General features: G+C 38.9%; 1 protein-coding gene across 1 annotated transcript; it reads left to right on the forward strand.

The window, feature by feature from the left end:
* prlra (prolactin receptor a) lies at window positions 1–12,467 on the forward strand. The gene is made up of 9 exons (XM_063889054.1): window positions 1–184; window positions 5,417–5,504; window positions 5,687–5,819; window positions 7,256–7,425; window positions 9,251–9,417; window positions 9,899–10,040; window positions 10,478–10,574; window positions 10,797–10,866; window positions 10,976–12,467. The coding sequence occupies exons 2-9, from the start codon at window positions 5,435–5,437 to the stop codon at window positions 11,975–11,977; spliced, it is 1,851 nt and encodes a 616-aa protein (XP_063745124.1). The 5' UTR covers window positions 1–184; window positions 5,417–5,434; the 3' UTR covers window positions 11,978–12,467.

Below are 12,467 nucleotides of genomic sequence, written 5' to 3' on the forward strand. Positions count from 1 at the left end.
ACCTCGGTGAGGATACGGGGATTTCTTCGCCGGCTAACGGCTGAGCTGCGGGTTATGCATGTGTCCTCGCCTGCTGTCATCCCGGTAAACCGGTTACACAAGTCGGTTAGTCTGCTGTTACGGGAGCCGGCAGAGGAGTCACCACGGCTAATGCACCGAGACTGAAACCACCTCTCAGCGGCTGGTAACAAATAACTTTTAACTTCTCATCAAAGATTCTAGCATCGGTGTGAAGTGAGACAGGGAACAACGGCAGTGGAGATCAGATTCAGATACAGCTGATGGTTATGGGTCAGGGTTATGTTTTAGTGTTTCGATGTTCCGTCAATTTCACCCAGTGGCGTAAAGTAACTAAGTAGATTTACTCAAGTACAATTTTTACAGACTTGTACTTTACTTTGGTATTTCAATGTTTTGCTATTTTTTACTTCCACTTCACTACAATTCTGAGGTGTATAGTGTACTTTTAGTCCACTACATTAAAGTAATACCTTTAGTTACTTTGATTTGTATCAATGATTTGAAAGATAATCAACACTTAAACAAGACTTTAGTTACACCTGGAGTAAATTCACAAGTTACCCTGCAGTATTCGAAATAATCTAAACTGGCTGCATCATTTCCAGTTTTGAAAAACACAATAATGCATCAATAATTATAATCAAAACATATAATATATTATTCCGAAATGGGCCAATCTGCATGATGAGTACTTAATACATAATTTTTACTTTTGAAAAACATTTTAAATGCAGGACTTTGAATACTAGTCAGTCATTAGTCAAAAGGTCCTCCATAAAATGTTAAACATTAACTAAAATAGGGATTAAAAGTACAATTCGTTCTCGGATGTTAATCCTTGAGAATGTTTTCAGATCATGTGAGTCATTGAAGTGATTTTATCCATAGCAAAGCACAATCTAAAAGGATCATACTTAATCTGTATTACTGACAACTCATATCGGGTACATTCTTATACATATTATTTTTAATAGCACATTAAAACAATTTAACTCTAAATCAGTTACCGCATACTTTCATGGCGCTCTGGATGAGCTGGTTGAGAGCACTCTGATCAGCAGGTTATTTCCTCCAGCTAGGAGGAGGAGGAGGAGGATGATGATGATGATGATGATGATGATGATGATGATGATGATGATGATGATGATGATGATGATGTTGTGGCAGCCGTTTAATGGGATTTCTAGGATCATGATCTTCTGGTCATGAAAAGCTGAAGGGGGCCGACGGCCAGTACAGCACCAGGTTCAATACTGGATTAGAACTGTAGGTGCCTGCAGCTTACTTTCTTTTTCCATGGTTAGTCCTGCTCCGGGGCTTTAGTGTCATAGCATAATGCTAGCTTTAATTTTAAGGTCACAATGCCTGAATGAATAATAAAATCCATCTAGTATACTTTTTGATCAGTACATTTATTGTGCCTTTCAATCAAAATGCTTGCTCGTCTATTCCAATGATTTATTCATGTTTAAAATGGTACATTTTTCAGTTTTAGTTTGGTAATTGGCAAAATAAGTGGTTACTCATGATAATAACTTCTCTTCACATCTTTATGAGTACTGCTCTTTATTAAAGGCAGTTTCTGACTTATGCACTCTCCTTATTCTTTTTTCAACTAGGTGACAAAACAAGTATAATTCGACATCTCAAATGTACAGACACAGCCTTGCTTTTTCACCTAATTTCTCTAGGATAAACCAGATGGAGTTAAGTAATGAGGTTATTAAGCCCATGGTTGAGTCTATTCCTTGTACCCCATCTCTGTCAAGAGAAATAACATGTCTTGCTGTAGTGGAACACGATAAATATTGGTATCATAGTTTGTTCCTTTATTATGCTATCCTATGTCTTCCCTTCCAATAAAAGTAGTTCATTGTTGCTGCAGATAGCGTAGGCTGTATTGTCTGCTGTCCTTGAAGCCTTTTTTTTTTGTTGTTACTCCTGAGTAAGTGCGTCAAATACACAGGAGGGGTCAGGATAAAGGAAGTACCATTTGCACAGTCTACGCGTTCACAACAACATGGAACAGTGGTGTCGTTACGGGAACCACAATAGGTGACAAAATGTGTGTCTTTATTATTTTACCTTTACAGTGGGAGCGGTTAATTCCTGTATGCAGCAGACACACGCAAATGGTTGTTTGTGTGTAAGTAAGCACAACCATAATGTGCACTGCCTATGCATGTGTGTGCAGGATCACATTATGTGACTTTAAGCTAAGTGTCTGTATATTTTGAACCCTGCTTGTACAGTGAAGTCCAATGTCTTAGAGGGGAAATTGTATTTTACAGAACAAAAAAAGGACATGGATGGATTTTAAACTGGGATCTTGTAGTATGCATGATCTTTATGACTAAGCCGGTCCTGAGGGTGACAATAGATCAAAAGCTTTGTTCCCTTTATAATTAACTGTTGAAGTGCTACGACTTGTTTTCTGTTTCTCTCCGCCCTTGACTACCCTTATAAAGAAAACGTATTCCTAGAAACGGATTGGTTTGGCTATCAAACCGGTTGGTACACTACTGGGAAGTGTTGTGCAGTGCAGGGATAAAGGTCAACGCTTTGTAATGAAAACAGGTTGAGTGATTGCAAGTTTGAAAAATTACTCCAGTTCATGTTCAAGTAAAGAAAAATGCAGTGTACAGTATCGCTATTTTCTGATGGGATGACTGATACAAAAGGAACCATCAGTTCCCTTACAGTAAGCCCTGAAGAAAAGGAGATTTTTCATACAGCTGCCCCTTTAACTTATTTCATGTGACTTTATGTAAAGAATGGATCAATATAAAACTGAAATACATGACCCTGCAGTAAATCATTGAGGAGGTATTGTGTACTTTGTTTCTCTAAAGTTACAATCTTAATTCTTTTTGGGCGGCATACATAGCTGTAAGCAGTACATAGGGGTGTGGTGTTGGATATAAATTCCAAGAAACCACAAATTGTGGTTTACCTAAGAATGTCGACACAGATACCCAGTTCTTAATATGTAAATGCAAGGGCTTTCATCAGCACCATTGTAATACGTGATTCAGCTATAAATAGTAACTCAACAGACCTATATTTGAATAAAATCTTCAAATGTTTTACTTTAACCTTCACAAAGAAAGATCTAAGTTCTTAGAAACCAGACTGATACTGCCACGCTCAGCTGTGTGTCGCAGAGCATGAATTAATCACCTTTGCAAAGGTGGGTAGTAGTACAACTCTGCCCAGAGGGGATCATCTTGCTTCACTGCTCACATTTTTCAACTCAACATGTCATTTGACACGTCCTCTCCTCCCCTTTTGAAACTGAGAAGCAGCTAATTAAGAGAAATAGTAAATCATTGATATTCACAAGTCTGGATTTAGGTCTTAGCCTCTAGTTGACATGACTGACTAATTTCAGATTTTTGTTAATGTTTTGGTACACTATTTAATGTAGGGAATCAATAGATGACGCAGGTTCACATCTGAGATTGTTCCATGAGACATTTAACAAAAGTAGTTATATGATATTTGCTCTTCTATATCATTCTTTAATTGTGTATCTGTGATTTTATCTTGTGATCCCAAAGTTAAGCACAAGTCTTTCTATGAAGACCATAAACATGGATGGATATACAGTATATAAGCACATGGTAAAAATGGACCAGGATTATCTGTCAGGCAAGAGCTTCTCACAGTTAACCAGGGCCTTCCTAGCTTAGCAGCTTATTCTGTTTGGACTACTGTTGACGCAAGAAGTCTAAATGCAGCAGGAAGCTAATCCAATGCCTTAACCTTAATGCCAATTACCAGTTCCTAAAGGAGTTATTATAAAAAAGTACCATACAGAAGAATTGGTAAAAGTTCCTTGCCGAAAGTCTATAAGATAATAATGAAGGGTGCAGCCTTACAATGCTACCACAAAAGAATGAAACCTGACCATTATTGCAACCTGTATTTCTGTCAAATTGACTCAGAAACACACGGCAGAGTTTTGTTGATAATTTTAGAAATACAATGTGTAGTTCACATTTTATCCCCCTGAAATGTCCCTTCAAGCTTTACTTAGCGTGGAGGTAATGCTTTGGGGGTCTTGTGAAAAGTCATTTATTTTAAGGGTGCTACAAAACACCAGTTTTGACCATGAACGTCATATTTAAAAATGAAGTATAGATATCATGTGAATAATACACGTCCTTCATAAACTAGTTTTTTAATTATAAATATTTTCTTTTCCATAATAGAGTAAACAAAAAAGGTGCATTTGACTGATAGCATTATTTTATTTTTCCAACCGATCTCTAGGAATGGTGATAATACCATAGATGCCCTCGGCCATGAAAATCTGATCGCATGAAAGACCTAATCTGACAACCTTTATTTCAACTTAACTATGTTTCATTAAATAACATTCTTGACCATTCTGAGCTTCGCAGGGCCAGTACAACACAAATGCCCACACACTCTTTATGTATGCATTCATCTATCCCAGCTCTCAATGACGATTACTCATGGTTGCTTTTGCAGAGGGGAAAAGCTCCTGTATCTGTGACCAGATGGTAGTAATATGTAATGTTGATTAAGGGAGCGATCGGTGTCATTGGCTATTCTGAGGGCTAGTGATGTGATGGCTCTGAGGTTTATATCGTAACTGACTGGATGTGGGAAGGCAGATAATTTTGGAGTCATAATGTGTGAATTGTACCTTGCGTGTTTAGCTGTCTCCTGGCTTTGATGGACTAGACCAAGTCAAGTAGCCTCTCAATTTAATATGTAAGTTCATCAAGGGACAGCATCACATTCTCATCAGTAATCAGAAGGAAGGGAGAGAGCATGTGAGGGATGAATGCTTTCTAACATCGTATGCAACATCAGCTCTCCTATCTGTTTACCCTCTGTATCATCTCCCTCCCTGCTTGCCCGCCCTATTGGTGCATTGGGAATTCTCCACACATGTCTAGGGAATTGCAAACGGGAGTCGGGGAAAACCAGCCTCCCGCTGTGTTTGTTTCGGTCGTTGAGGCAAAAGCCTGAAGTCAGGTTACGCAATCGGTCACGCTGCATGTGCCAGCTGGTCCTGGTAGACAGAAACAGAGATGATGTTTTTTTTAATCCCTAGTACATAGGATATTTGGAGGAGATTTTCTTTCACTTCATCACATTATTTACGGTTCTGTAACCAGATTTTGTGACATTGCAATCGTTATCATGTCTGTTGAAGACATGTGCAATCAGGATGTGTGATAAATGTCTAACCACAGTGGGCAGTCCTTTGTCTTGCAAGCATGTTGTGACTCAATACAAGATGTACAGATCCACTAGTGTGTAAGACGTTGTCAAACATTGTGGGTCACGAGTTTGTCAATAGCAGAGATCAGCAGGTCCCCTTCTCAACCGTCTTTGTTTTTCTGTTTTCTCTGAACAGCCAAGGGGTTGTGGTGCCATGATGAAGAACGTCATGGAAGTCCTCTTTTTGTTGATGCTGCTTTTTACAGTGCACGCAAAGGAAAAAAGTAAGTGTTTGGATGTAATCAGACTTGAAACATAGCTTAGTATCTTATAAGCAAGCAGCCAGAGCAGAACATTTAGGAGGTCATATGCACAACTACTGTTTATCTGTGGATTTGTTTAGTATATCACATCATTCCCATCTATCTAATCTAGTATTTACTTTCGTTTTCCTGTCTGTCTTTAGGCTACAACCCACCAGAGAAGCCCGCACTGACTAGATGTCGTTCTCCTGAAAAAGAGACGTTTACATGCTGGTGGGAGCCAGGCTCTGATGGGGGTCTGCCAACTACCTACGCCCTGTATTATCGCAAAGAAAAGTGAGTGGCTTCAGGTTTCACGCAGTCATTTTGTTACATTCCGATTGGTGGAGCAGGATGAGCCAGATGGCTTGTTCATCATAGAGGTCTAATGTAGGGGCAAACAAGGACAAGCTGGTTTGATTTAAGTATAAAGGGCTTTGAGCGTAAAGCAAATATGAGGACATCACATTACTATGAAACTAAAGATAAGCTTAACGTCAGTATAGAAATTAGTGGTGGATTGAGCATTGACATGATCACCCAGGTGAAAGAGGATAAAGATTGCAGAAAATAATATAGTAGCTGTTTGTGATGGTGTTCAACCTTGTACAAGCAATAATTAGCCATCTTCTTGTAGTAAAAGAGACTGAGGGCAGGCCAATGAAGGAGGAGGTTTGGAAACAAAAAGAAAAATGTCTGGTTGGAAAATGTTAGAGGCATAAAATATACTTGTGTAAAATATTCTTTATATGAGATACTATATATTATATGCATTTAAAGAGTAGTTAAACATTTTTGGGAATTTGCCAGTAAAATGACAATATCAGTGCCACTCATGTCTTAGTGCTCAATATACAGCAGCAGTCTGTTAGATTAGCATACTTGTCAGACAAGATACCTTTATCTTAATTAAAGTGCTGTTTATCATGATACGTTATACATTAAGTCAAAGTAACAGTATGCCTTGGAGCCGTTTTATCCCAAACTTTTTTGGGATAATTGCCTACCCCTGCCACCGACCTGGAGAAGTTGAGGTTGTAGACCAAACAGAAAATACATCACTTGTATTGCGTCACTTTTTATTGAAAAGTGGTTGAGATATAAGGATCTGACTTAAAAGATAAAAATGGATTTTCTTATCTAAGCAATGCAAAAAGTGATCGGTGTGAGTAAGTAATATCAGCTCATCAAAAGGGAGCCTACAGTGTTCAACAGAATGAAACTACTCAGTACGAAAGGCACCACAAAGTCGACAGAACAAACAGTCAACATGCAACTCGATTCTGCTCTTCAATGTCACAAAGAAGACTCAAAGGCATTGATGTTGGTCATGTTAAGAGAAATTATATTTAAAAAAAACTTGGTCAAAAATGTCAAGACTTCCTGAAGTTACTAATCAGCTCATTTTCATTTTAGAATCTGCAGATAGGGTTTTGTTTTGTTTTTCTGGCAAGGCTGAGGCTGCTGTTAGTGGCTCAGAACATTTTTCTTCTAGTTTTATCTTTCTATTTATCTTGCAATCACCCTCTCTTAGTGTCTCATCTTGTCCTGAACATACTCATGCAAACATAGCATGAAGATTGCATGCTGTTCTTCGGAAATGTAACAGTGCAATATAGTACAAATATCATATTAGTAAATGTAGCATAAAGAATGCATGCTGTTCTTTGGAAATGTGACCGTGCAGTACGATACACATGCGATGACATGCTGCTCCCCTGCCTCTCTTACAGCTCCGAGACAGTGTACGAGTGTCCCGACTACCACACAGCTGGAGAGAACTCCTGCTTCTTCAACAAGAACGACACGTCCATCTGGGTCAACTACAACATCAGCGTGGTGGCTGCCAACGCTCTGGGAAGGGCCTTCTCCGATCCAGTGGACATAGATGTGGTTTATATTGGTGAGGATATACGTTCTGTTTGCTATTGTGATGTTCGTTCTAGACACATTGTGCCCATAGGAATAATAAAGTGTATTCTAACACACGCAGCTGCTTAGTGGAACACCGGGGACAAGGCGATCTGAGCACTCACCCGCCATTCAGTCTCAAGCACTGAAGGTCATTATCTTTACAGTAAATGGTTGACATTTACAGTCGAAACCTAGAGTATTTGAGTAACATTAAAGGAGAAACAATATAAACGGACGAAAGAGCCCCACTGTAGCACTGACATGTTACCACAAACACGTTTTCTATTTTTACTACCTCGAGTGATGTTTTTTGAAGTCTACGACGGCCTGCTGTTTTAGGAAATTACTTAGCCCTTTTTTTTTTATTAAATATGTATATATTTGTGAGCTAAAAGTAGAAACAAATGGGCTTTTAGGTTGGAAGCCCCAGACAAGTTGGGTTGAGCACTGAGAGATTAGCTAACAAACACACTGCTGGTTTTTCTCTCCTCTTGGGAATGAACATTTCGAATAATTTCAACCTTTTCATTTCATCTGATTAAATATAAATACTGGGAAGCTGTACTATGAATATATTATATTAATATTGAATGAACAAAGGCAAGGGTTAGACAAGTCCCATTGTGTCATGTTGCTAAATACAAACGCATGTTGTCTTGTTCATAAAATAATAAAAAAGCTTAATGTAACCCTTGTTGCCCTTGAGGCTGCTTATCTCAAAGTGCACCTCTAACTCTCGTCTCTAATAGCTGCACTGATATGATTCTGTTATCTGCCTTTGTCTTAACTTACAATAACTAACCGTGTGTTGCCAATGAACATAACTTAAAGCCTAAATATTAACATTTATCTCAAACACACACACACACACACACACACACACACACACACACACACACACACACACACACACACACACACACACACACACACACACGGCTACTTGGGTTTGATATGATATAGGATTTTCTCTCAAATTATTTGAAACCGTCACAACAAATAGGTATACATGTTACAAATGTCTTTTTTGTGAATATCCTCATGAGTAACTCAAAAAAAGAGTCTTAAAAGAGAGCCTTATTTAAAAAAATACTGGAATTATTATGTAAAAAAAAGAATAGACTCACACAATCACACAAAAATCCTCTTAGTCCCCACTTTTCAATGCAACATTAAATAAGAAAAAAAGCTCATGAACATCATATAGTCATAATAAGATTACTACATTTTATAGTAGTTTTAAAGATTGTATTGTTAGGTTTAAAGGATAAGGAAATAATATGAAGACTATTAAAACCCTTGGATAATATTACGTGTGCTCAGCTTCTGAATGGCTTACAAACTGCTGAAAGAAGCTTATTATTTCCATGAAACACCAGTAGTAATGACGCAATGGAAAGCAGTTAAGTTTAAGTTATTTAGCGGTACCAAGTATTTACCAACACGGAAGTCATTGTCCCTCTTAGCCGTATTATTGGCATCTCTTCAATTTCACTTGGACATGAGCCAGAGTATTTGCACACAGCACAAGACACCTCTCATACTGTTTCCTAAATGCTCAGGATAATAAGAAACTAGGCAACACACTTACATTATGATAAAAGTGCAAGGTATTAGATTTCCATGATTTGCAACTTAGTTTAGCATATTTTAAAGATGATCAAGAACATTGTTTTGGTAGTTATGACATGAAACACTCCCATCCTCCCATGCCTGCTTAGGGAAATTATTCAATCTATTTTATCCTCCTCCTTTAACTCTCTAACGAAGAAAACACATCCTCTCTTATTCACGTTTCCTCTCTTCCTCTCCAGTCAAGCCTAATCCTCCAGAGAAGCTGAAAGTGGCTGTAATGGAGGATAAGGGCTGGCCCTTCCTCCGGGTGTCATGGGAACCACCACATAAAGCTGACACCCGCTCCGGTTGGATCACCCTTATCTACGAGCTCCGCGTCAGGCTGGAGGAGGAGGATGACTGGGAGGTGCGTAACCTGTTACTCATTACAGGGAGTGAACCAATGGTTAAAATGTTCTTGTAATCAAGCTAATGAACTAGTCCTGAGGATTATGCAAGTCCATTGTCCAGCCAAATAATTCCTTTTTTGCTTTTATTTTTCTTCCTTTCCAACAATCAAACAGTTAAAACAACAATGTTTTTTACATCCTCTCTTGCCCTGATATAAAAAACTATTAAGTTTCCTGTGCCCAAACCCTTCTTCATCTGTCTGCAAACAAAGCCCAAATCACCCAGGGCCTGAAGATTCCTTATTAAAAAAAAGCATTTATAACTTCTTAAATTAACTTAAATAACAATACCAAATAACGATCAACTTACTACAACACTGCAAGAAAATAAACTATTGAATACTACCAAACGATGAAAAGCTGAAACACAAATTGAACGCCAGACTGGACTGTGCATATCTGCTCACAGTGTGGTTATTGTGTGTGTTGTATTTCCAGATGCACCTTGCAGGCCAGCAGAAGATGTTTAACATTTTCAGCCTGCGCTCAGGTGGGAAATATCTCGTTGAGGTGCGCTGTAAACCCGATCACGGCTTTTGGAGTGAATGGAGTTCCACTTCCTACATCAATGTTCCTGACTGTAAGACTCTATTCTAATACTTCAGTGTGTTTCTGTGTCTTAACTATATCTGAATAACCCTTTTTTTTTTTAGATATTCAAATAGTTTCATTATTTGTGTAAAGCACCTTTTAATTGCTTTAAAAAAAAAATGCTATATCAATAAACGCTTCTAGCCTTCTCTACCTACATTACAGGACACTACACACTACACATACTGTACATTACATTTACTGTCTTTGGGAAATACACTTAATTGTTTTCTTGTCAGAACCAGACTAGCTGTTCGCCCTGTTTCCTCTCTGTATGCTAAGCTAGGCTAACTTTAGTCTGACTGCAGTGATGGAATAGAAATAATTATGTATTATCTTCATAAATATGCATTAAACTTCATAATCCAATAACATTAGGAAGAAATAAATCATTAGACACTCAAGTTGTTGTGATGTGTGTTGCAGATTTCCCTCGAGAGAAGTCAATGTGGATCCTCGTTGCAGCCTTTTCTGCCTTCATCTTCCTCATCCTCACATGGTTGCTGCACATGAACACTCACAGGTAAAACCATAATTACAGTTTGTGTGTCCAATGTTTTTTTTTTGTAATATGAATACGTTACATGCTCCGAAAGCTGTTTAATATCTCCAGAAGATGTCACACTTAACCTTATAAACAGCATTTTTAATACACAGCAAGAGAAATGTTGATTTTTATTTCTTCTCATATTTATAATTTTATACTACATCTCTGACATATATCTCTTTTCTCCTATGTGTGAAGACTGAAGCACTGCATTCTGCCGCCAGTTCCTGGTCCTAAAATTAAAGGATTTGATAAACAGCTTCTCAAGGTAAAGAAGCAAAGTGTGAAAAATGATTCTGATCTATAACGTAACTCTGCAAATATTAACTGATTGCATTACTGCATTTCTGTAAACAAGTTTTCCTCTGTGTGTGTAGAATGGCAAGTCTGACGAGTTCTTCAGCGCTCTGGTGGTGCCAAATTTTCCTGAGGCCTCACCATCTAAATACGAGGACATGCTGGTGGTGGAGTTCTTTGAGGTTAAGGAGCAGGAGCTGATGCTGGAGGAGAGCAACGATCTACTTGACGGCGGCCTTAAATATGAGAGCTCCAGATCAGATAGCGACTCAGGCCGGGGCAGCTGCGACAGCCACACTCTGCTGCTGGATAAGTGCAGAGAGGCAAAAGAAGAGAGGCAAACAAATCGGGATGGCAGTCTGATAGAGAAACAGATCCGCCAAAAGGACCGGAAGGAGGAAGCTATCAGCCCAGACATTTCCAGTGGGAGGGTGAAGACCTGGCCTTCTTTGTATTCTCCACTGCCTCAATATGGCTCAAACCCACTGGACAAGCAGAGCTCACTGGAGATGGCCAAACAGCATTCCCTCTCCATATCGTCTTTCCTCACCCAGCCTGGCACCAAGGACGCTCTTGGATTGAGCTACATGGACTTCTGCTTGAGCAACAAGCAAAATCATGTCCATCCCCAGACACAGGTCCAAACCCGGAGCAATGTAAACATCTCCAACATCGGACACAAACACGCCCCTGCTGGTCTGCATTCGCCCACCACACAGTATGTTGAAGTCCAGAGGGTCAACAAGGAGGATATGGTACTCTTGCAGCCAGTTTTGTCCAGGTGTGGTCTCATCGAAGATTGCCCCCACCTGCCCAAGGGGGAGGACTACAGCAAAGTGAAGGGGGTGGACTATGATAACAGGCTACTGCTGCAGAGAGAGGGGACAGGAGAAGACATGTGCAGTGGTATGGACCAGGAGACGAATGGAGAAAGAGGGAACTGCTACACAACATCCACAGTTAGCATTATGCAGAAGCCTACAGCCTGCATTTACACTGTCATGCCAATTCAAGAGGGAATGGCCCTGACACTGAATGGTTATGTTGACACTGCCAATATGGGCAACCTGCCATCCTGCTAAAGGTCCCATAAGGTCAAGCACTTTGCCAGATCTGTTTTAGGCCAAGACTAAGACTATAAACACTAAACACTGGATTACCTTTATTTACTTGATGAATAATAATCTTTATTCAACGTTATGAAGAATATGTCTGATTGCATTAATGACGTGGTTTCTATATTCTTTCATAATTAATTATATAATTACTATTATATTTAATATGTCATACATATTTGTCTCCTCTCAGGCACGTTTCATTAACTTTTTTTAATGTCTTTCATAAAATACTTGATCTACACTGGTGTAATCTCTGAAATTCAAATTATTTGTGTGGAATCAAAATGTCAGAAAGCACCAATATAAAATGTTTGATTTTAATGTATATAATGTATTTTCTCTGCTCCCTGTATAACACTGCACCTAAAGACATTTGGGTGGCCTAGAGCGCCCCCTGCTGGTCAGAGTGAATCATATTTTTTTAAATATAATCAGATAAAACATATTTTTACCA

This window comes from Eleginops maclovinus, chromosome 8 (assembly GCF_036324505.1).
Source record: "Eleginops maclovinus isolate JMC-PN-2008 ecotype Puerto Natales chromosome 8, JC_Emac_rtc_rv5, whole genome shotgun sequence".
NCBI lineage: Eukaryota > Metazoa > Chordata > Actinopteri > Perciformes > Eleginopidae > Eleginops > Eleginops maclovinus.

Coding starts and splice junctions, on each gene's coding strand:
- prlra (XM_063889054.1), top strand. CDS start 5,435: ATGATGAAGAACGTCATGGAAGTCCTCTTTTTGTTGATGCTGCTTTTT. Junction 5,505..5,686: donor AGTGCACGCAAAGGAAAAAA/GTAAGTGTTTGG, acceptor GTCTGTCTTTAG/GCTACAACCCACCAGAGAAG. Junction 9,418..9,898: donor AGGAGGAGGATGACTGGGAG/GTGCGTAACCTG, acceptor TTGTATTTCCAG/ATGCACCTTGCAGGCCAGCA.